General features: G+C 40.5%; 1 protein-coding gene across 1 annotated transcript; it reads left to right on the plus strand.

The window, feature by feature from the left end:
* Positions 1-551: 551 nt before the first annotated feature.
* On the plus strand, positions 552-7,852 carry CYSLTR1 (cysteinyl leukotriene receptor 1). The gene is made up of 2 exons (XM_072123760.1): positions 552-630; positions 1,840-7,852. The coding sequence occupies exons 1-2, from the start codon at positions 604-606 to the stop codon at positions 2,884-2,886; spliced, it is 1,074 nt and encodes a 357-aa protein (XP_071979861.1). The 5' UTR covers positions 552-603; the 3' UTR covers positions 2,887-7,852.
* Positions 7,853-8,286: the final 434 nt, after the last annotated feature.

Here is an 8,286-nt window from a genome sequence, read left to right on the forward strand (position 1 = left end):
CGAGGTAACAACAATACAGATAAAGATACTGAGCAATACAACCTAGAGCAGCGAGTGGAGAAAGGGATTTTCAAACACTGGCACAGGTGACTAGTGAAGCTGCAATTTATGCAGCCAGAACTCCACCTCCAGAACCTGATAGGAGCTGGACAGCATCTGGGAATTAACCCCTCACGGTGCAGAACAACAGGCACCAAGCAGAGGTTCAAAGTCCCAGCCACTCCTAGACAGCGCGAGATCTTAGCAGCCGCTGCTCAGGACGAGAGGTGGAGTTTGCGCGGACACGCGCCGGGGTTCGGAGAACGCTGCTGGCACCACCAGAAGTCCCAGCATTCTCCCTAGCGAACCTGACACTAATTTAGTACAAAGTATGCACACATTAAATCTTTGAATATACACTGAATTTTTGGGGGGCCTAAACATAAGTAAATGTGGAAAATCCCAAAGGTTCTCTGCCCACAATATATTTGTAATGAATGTAAAAATCATATCCTTATTTTCTTTAATTCTAGGATTTTGGAGCCTGATTGAAGTTTACAGTCTAAAAGGAAAACAAGAACTTTTAGAAGATTTAGTAGCAGTTCCTGCACAACCTCTGTAAGGATGCAGATGTTACCGGTCACCAGTCAGGTACATAAGATTATTTCTACTGAGAATATGGTCAGTTCTTATAAAATTGAAGTAATAGGTCTTGAAAGATAAACTGCAGGGGCATAACTATTAGAGACATGACCCCATAGCAGACTTGTGCCTCCCTGCAGAATATGTATATAATGGTGCACATCCTCCATTCTCTAGTGTGTCCGTTCGGATGCTGGGGCCCCCTGACATTGCGGGCCCCATAGAAGCCGCATTGGCTGCTAAGCTGTAGTTACACCCGATATCTGAAAAAAAATATTATTATTTATAGATCACTATTAATTCCATGGTGCTGTACAATCAATAAGGGGTTCACGTACATTAGAGGAAGAGAAAGAAGAAATGCAAGTACAAATACAAAACTACAGAAATCTAAAACAAGTGGGAGGAGTACCCTGCCTGTGAGGGCTCACAATCTATATGGGAAGGACATAAACACATGCTCCACATTCTGGAGGTAGAGAAGTAGGAGATAATGGGGCACATTTACTTACTCGTCCCGTTGAAGCTGCCGATCCGGAATGTCCGACAAGGATTCAGAGCTGCCGTGATTCACTAAGATCGTGCGTCCCATTTCCTGTATGTGTCGCTTCCCCTGCTGAGGTCAGCCGGAGTTCACCTTCTTCTTCCCAGTGCATGTGAGTGCTGCTCTTGCGACACAATTTGGTTTTTAAATTCTGCGGTTTGTCCGAATCGGTCGGGTTGTCCGACGTCCAGGCCCCCCGATTTGTGTCGCATGCAAGCCCGTGCCGATGCCCCAATATCGCTAAAGGTTATATTAAAGTTTTGAATGACGTCCTCTGATCCTGAGGATTGGGCAGTGCTGGTGTCAACCCTAAAGTAGTAATCTACTTATATTTGTTACCCATTGCCTAACTCCTTCTAAAATCAACTTTTTAAATAATATAATAATCTCTATTTATATGGCGCCATATAAAATTGCGCCATATTCTGCAGCGATTTACAAATCATAGGGGACATATACAAATACAGGGCCCTCACTCCCCTCAGAGTCTATGAGGATGAGGGGGTGACACAAGAGGTATAAGAGCTTGTATACCTCTTGAATACCAGCCATTCTTTATAAGGGAATAGTATAAAATAATTTAATAAATAATTTTGCTGCTTGAATTTATGTATCTATTCCCCTAATCCTTCAGTTTAGACTTTTATATATTTTACTGTGCTTTTTTTTTATAGATGCAGGACATGTCGAACTCAACAACCCCGTATTATGATGCATCAACCTGCAGCATTGATGATTTTCGGAACAAGGTCTACTCTACTGCATACTCAATGTTTACAGTCTTTGGTCTCATCGGCAATAGCTTTGCTTTATTTGTTCTGATAAAAACCTACAGCCAGAGAACAGCTTTCCATATCTACATGGTCAACCTTGCCATCTCTGATCTGCTCTTCATCTGCACCCTGCCATTTAGAGTGGCCTATTACGTCAGTAAAGGGACTTGGTACTTTGGTAGTTTCCTTTGTCGAATTAGTTCTTACGTCTTCTATGTTAACTTATACTGCAGTATTTTCATCCTGACGGCTATGAGTGTCACACGGTTTTTGGCGATTGTCTATCCCGTTAAAAATCTCAGATTGGTATCCATAAAAAGAGCAAAGTGGGCATGTGCAGGAATATGGCTCTTCGTCACTATAATAAGCTCACCATTTTTAATGACTGGGTCGTACAAAGATCCCCAAACCAATATAACCAAGTGTTTTGAGCCACCACCTTCCGAAGGTAAAATAAAAATGGTGCTTGTTCTCAACTACATCGCCTTCATCATCGGCTTCATCATTCCGTTTATTGTAATCTTGGTGTGCTATACCATGATTATAAAGACTTTGCTCAAGAACACGATGACCAAACACCAGACTTCCAGGAAGAAGGCCATTCGTATGATTGTCATAGTCATGACTGTGTTCTTCCTAAGTTTTATGCCGTATCATATCCAACGGGCGATACACCTCCACACGGTCAACAAGAGCAAGGACTGTAATGAGCAGATATGGGAGCAGAAGAAGGTAGTCATCACATTGACCCTTGCAGCCTGTAATTGTTGCTTTGACCCAATGCTCTACTTTTTCTCGGGAGAAAACTTTCGAAGGAGACTCTCGACCTTCAGGAAGCAATCCATTTCAAGTATGGCACCCGAGGGTAAAAAGAAAAGGTCAGAAAGCTTACATGACCGGTCTGAGGTCTTCCCTGCCTTGGAGAAACAGGATAGTAATGAAAGTTAGGTTCTTGTTTCAATCTTATAGAAAGTCATGTGTAGCTTCTTCCGTGAAAAGCCTCTGGTGTTGCGAAAAGAAGAAGGAAACTTCTGTACTTCAACATATACGTTTTTTATAGATGTCCATTGCTGTAAATCCTCGTCTTACTGCTGATAAGAAGTATTGTCTATTAGACAATCGTATGGATGTACTTTAAAGCTACTTGTGGATGATGATGGTGGACACCAACATCTACCTTTATATATTTTTGCTTTCAGTGAGCTTTATCTTGATTGGCCTATTTTTATGGCCCCATGTTATGCCTACTTCTTTGTTGTCTTGGGTACAATGTACAGATGTAGCACTGGATGATTGAGCCAATGATGGACCACTGAACGTGTTTTACCAGTTACTAAAGAACTGGTGCTGTTCGACAGAGACTCTGGCAGAGGTAATTATTGTTTTGTTCTATGGAATGTCACGCCATAAAGAGTTCTTCAAAGGAACAATGGACTCGCCTTATGTTACTGCTAATTCTATTTTTTTTCTATGCAAATTAATGTATGGTAAATATTCTCAGGTCCTTGTGGTTATGCACAAGCACAACTCACTGCTTTAGCCATTTTATTTTTAGTTCTCTGAAACTACCAAAAAATGTGTATGGGTGATGTTCAACCTACCTGTTCTTCCTGGTCCTACAGACTGAATTATTAATACAAATTTCTGTTATAATTGGGAGTTAGAATAAGAATATTGGAAAGGTTTGAAATGGACAAAAGTAACTCATCTGACAAACAATGTAAGTGGCATGGTCTTGTTTAGTAAATTCATTATGAGTATTAAAGGGATTGGCCACCTCAACTCATCTATTTATAGCTCTTCTCTGCTTTCTTGATATGTAAAGTGAATCCCCCTGTCTTTTACCTCGTCAGTCAGACATTCCTGATTATAAAATGGCTGTAGATGAAGAGTCATGTGATCTTATCTGTACATGAACAATCGCCCTGCCAGGATCTTATATTCATGTATACGATCATAAGGTACAGACAGGGCGATTGCTCATGAACAGTTAGAGATCACATGACCCTCCCTCTGTGGTAATTTTATAGGTAGGATGTGTGGCTGGTGAGGTACAAGACAGGAGGCTTCACTTTACATATCAAGAAAGCGGAACAGATCTACATAACAAAAAACATGAGGCAAAGTGGCTATGTGACCAAATAAAAAATTTGTGTACAGTGCATAATCAAAACAAAAATGGACCCCAAACAGTGGGTTTCTAAACCAGGAAAATTATAAAAATGGCGGTCCTGTTCTCATTATCTTATGGAGGAGCAGGTTGGGCATACATCCTGCTGCTCTATTTAATACTAAAAGTATCTGAAATTGCTGAGGACAGCTTATGGGTATCTCCAACACTTTGATTCCCTTTGGGACATGTACCAAACTTTTGGCTCACCCTTTTCTCGCATTTTTGAGACTTTTCATGGTGCTCGTGCTCATTTGAGACAGTCTCCTTTCAAAGTTTGTTATTGTCTAGTTTTCCATAGTGTTCCATGAGTTATCACCTGAATCCAGATGTGAAAGTTGCAACTTTTTTTTAAAAAGGCGCAAATCTAAGTCTGCCCCTGACCAGGTGTAGAAAACAGCTTAGAGCTGATTGCGACTTTTGGAGACTTTTTGCAACTTTTGTTTTAAAAAGTCGCAAATTCACTAAAGGCCAATCGCCACATGTATCACTAAGGAAAAACTGCTAAGATACATCAGACCAGCAGAAAAGCCAAGAAAAGTCCCAAAAAACAGGCAGACTTGTGATCCATGCGCCCCGCACTTCCCAGCAGTTCCATAGACGGTAAATTGGGCCGCAGGAGACCTGCTCCTTCCTCTCCATTTATTTATAACAACTCGACCCCTCAGTTCTTATGATCCATGATGGTTCTAGTGCTCAGACCTGCAGTGATCAGATTGTTACCCTCAACACTTGGTAAAGGCTGCAGAAAAAAAATCTAAAAATAACAACATAAATGCTTTTTTTGTCAACTTTGTCCGAACACATCATGTCCTCAAGGGGGTTGGTTTTCTTACATAAAGGAAACAAAACACAAGCAAAGCTGTCTCCCTACACAAGAAGAGAAGTGGATGTTTCTTTAAAAGACAAAGGACAATGATCTAAACATAGCATATATTATTTTTATAATTTTTTTTTTGTTTTTTTTACCTCTTTTGTGCACATAAAGACCAGGCTTTCATTGTGTTTCCTGTGTTAGAATAATGACCTTTTTGGTGTGAGATAAAAGATTCTGTTTATATGTGAGATGTGGTTTCCATATACACTGGTGACCACAAGGCTCGGCAGCATTTGAACTTATAACGGGGTCAGGCTTCACCCACATCGTCCTCTTATCTGTCGTGTTTCAATTACAAAGCCAGGCAGTTTCTTAGCAGTGATATATGGGCGCATTTATGCTGCAGTATTGTGTTTACAGGTTCCAGTAGAATTTGTTAAATTAGTGTCATGGATTTTTTTTATTATAGGAGTTTTGAGTTTGTTTAAATTTAATTTATTTTTTTTTTAATGTGTTTGTTTTTTTTCCTCAGCCAACCTCCTTACAGGGAACCTGTCATCAGGTTCTTACCATTAAACCTAACAACAGGTTCCCACTGAAGACTCCATACTGTGCTCCATGCTTTCTTTTTGAATAAAAAACCCATAGTCCAGATCTAGCAAAAATCACTTTTAACCCTTGCCAAAAGAGTCGTATGGGGCGTATTTTCTATCCAGCTGTGTGACACGGCTCAGGAGGTTGAGAGAGACATTGGCTGTGTGTGACATGCAAAAGAGAATTCCTTAAAGATAGTGGAATGAGGGAGCTCATTTCTCTTCAGTGAGTCGCACACAGCCGGTTTCACTCAACTCCCTCATTTCCCCCTCCCTCATTCCTGAGGTATGGGGGGGGGGAGGTTGAGGAGCAGAGCCTAGTGACACAATGGGGGTCATTTACTAAGGGCCTGATTCGCGTTTTCCCGACGTGTTACCCGAATATTTCCGATTTTCCCTGTATTACCCCGGGTTTTTGGCGCACGCGATCGGATTTTGGCGCATCAGCGCTGGCATGCACGCGACGGAAATCGGGGGCATGGCCGAACGAAAACCTGACGGATTCGGAAAAAACCCGCATTTAAAAAACCGAAAGTGTCGCGGAGCGAGCACTTACCTTCATCCAGGATAGGCCGGTGTATTTGAGTGTGTTCCGATGCTTGTCAGCGCAGCAGCGCCACCTGGTGGACGTCGGAGGAACTACCTTTATGAATCCCGGCCGGACCCAAATCCAGCGCAGAGAACGCGCCGCTGGATCGCGAACGGACCGAGTAAGTAAATTTGCCCCAATTTTTTTATTAAAAAAAAAAACACAGGGCATAACATGAAGACTTCTTTGTGAACCTATCATAAAGTTTAACAGAGAACACCTAATGACAGGTTCCCTTTAAAGATGTTTTCTAGGATATTTTTTTTATTAATGAACTATGAGCTCACCGGTTCCAACTTCATTTTTTTTGTTTATTTGATTTATGGACAGAGCAGCTCCAGTCAATTGCAGTCTTTGGACAACCCCTTTAACATATAAACCATCAATCATGATGAATCCAAGGGACCCTTTTTCCAACCTATCCATATGTCCTAAAAGAGCATATACATTAATGTTAGTTTGTCTTACTATAACCAATCTAGGAACTTATAAATTGTGTTTTTGTTAGCCGAGCCAAAGCGAAAAGTGAAACCTCCTGACCTAGAAAATCCTGAATGACTTATTGGAATAACCTTCACTTCCTTTTCTATTCTCTTATTTTGCAATATAGGAGACATGCGGAACTAAGAGATCAAATTAGGCAATGTTTATACACAAACATGGAGAGATTAGCAGGAACAATGCATTTTCTGTTCTCCCGAGTATCTTATGTACAGGTCTAGTGCAGAAAATGTTCTCATTTCTTTATTTGCTCATTTGTAATTAGTCTAATAGTAGATATTGGCAGTGCTAGAACACGGATATCTTGATGCCAATGGCTCCCAGAGGTGCCCTTAAAGTAGGTAACCGCTCACTTTGATGTCTTGATGCCCTAACCAGGGGGCTGTCCTCTTTGTTACAAGGTGCCCTGTAACTGGGACTCAATTTAATCCACTATAATCTGTAAGATTATTCAAGAAGACTTAAATCTCCCTCTAGAGTACCACCACTCAATCCTCCCTATATACTATATACAGCAATTCATAGAGAAAGACAGATGTAAAATTTCTGGATATATTTTATACCCCATCCAATTTATTGTGTATACATACTATATACCTAAGTAGCTGCTGCAGCCTATCATGATCCTCTACAATCTCATGTCATTTATTACTGAACCTATTAAAAAACCAATGTAGGGAAATGACTCTGGACTTCTGTGTCTGATACTTTGGTCCCCCTTTCTCTCTCTATCAAATCATTGTAGGGAACTGGCTTCACAATTGTATAGACAGCCAGTCCCCTACAATAAGGGCCTGCGTTAGGTGTTGTCAAACTGGGCATTTGCCCAGGGCCCCCTGTCCTAAAGGGCCCTCCTGCATGTTAACTTTCTTGAGCAGAGGATGTATTGTTCCTTTAATACCCCATGGTTGAATGCCCAGGTGAAGATGCTTATTAGCTTACTATCTTTCTGTCTAGTTATCCATCTCCTATCATTTGTCTATTTCCTCTATATAGCTGTCCATATAACCATTTATGTATCAGGTTTTTGTCTGTTCATCTATATATCTCATATCTATTATTTATCCATCTATAGATCGATCTTCTTTCTCTCTTTTACTGTATCTATCTCTCATACAAAAAGATAATCCAAGCAGCACAAAAAGTTTTTAAAAATCTAAAAAAAACAGGTAATGGGTGCACGCTAACCATGGCCAGGCAACATGTCCTCCAAACTTAGAATGTAGAAAGGAAAAAGCACTACAGACGATCAATTGTGAAAAAATCAAGTGGATTTGTTCCATAATAGCAACAACATTTCGCCATGAGAAAGGCTCACACCTTGAGTCGAAATGTTGTTGCTATTATGGAATAAATCCACTTGATTTTTTTCATAATTGATCGTTTGTAGTGTTTTTTTTGCAATTTTTACATTCTATCCATCTCTCATATCTATCTATCATCTAGAAATCTGTATCATCTTTCATATTAATCTTCTATCATCGGTCTCTCCTATTACATTCTCCGACAGTCCCATATTACACATTTCCTTACCATACTACTGTGTGTAACTACAAAGTGTTATTACTGTGCAGGGCTAAAGGAGTCCTGTTCATAAAATAGTTTTTTTTTGGAGGCCCAACTTTGCCTCTCTCAATAACGTAATTGTAATCAGGGCCAGTTTTAGACAGAGGGGCAA

The sequence above is a fragment of the Engystomops pustulosus genome, chromosome 9, assembly GCF_040894005.1.
Source record: "Engystomops pustulosus chromosome 9, aEngPut4.maternal, whole genome shotgun sequence".
Classification (NCBI taxonomy): domain Eukaryota; kingdom Metazoa; phylum Chordata; class Amphibia; order Anura; family Leptodactylidae; genus Engystomops; species Engystomops pustulosus.

What these genes read in the sequence shown, in the direction of transcription:
- CYSLTR1 (XM_072123760.1), top strand. Translation starts at nt 604, where the DNA reads ATGCAGATGTTACCGGTCACCAGTCAG. An exon ending in TGTTACCGGTCACCAGTCAG is followed by an intron (nt 631 to 1,839) that starts GTACATAAGATT and finishes TTTTTTTTATAG; the next exon opens with ATGCAGGACATGTCGAACTC.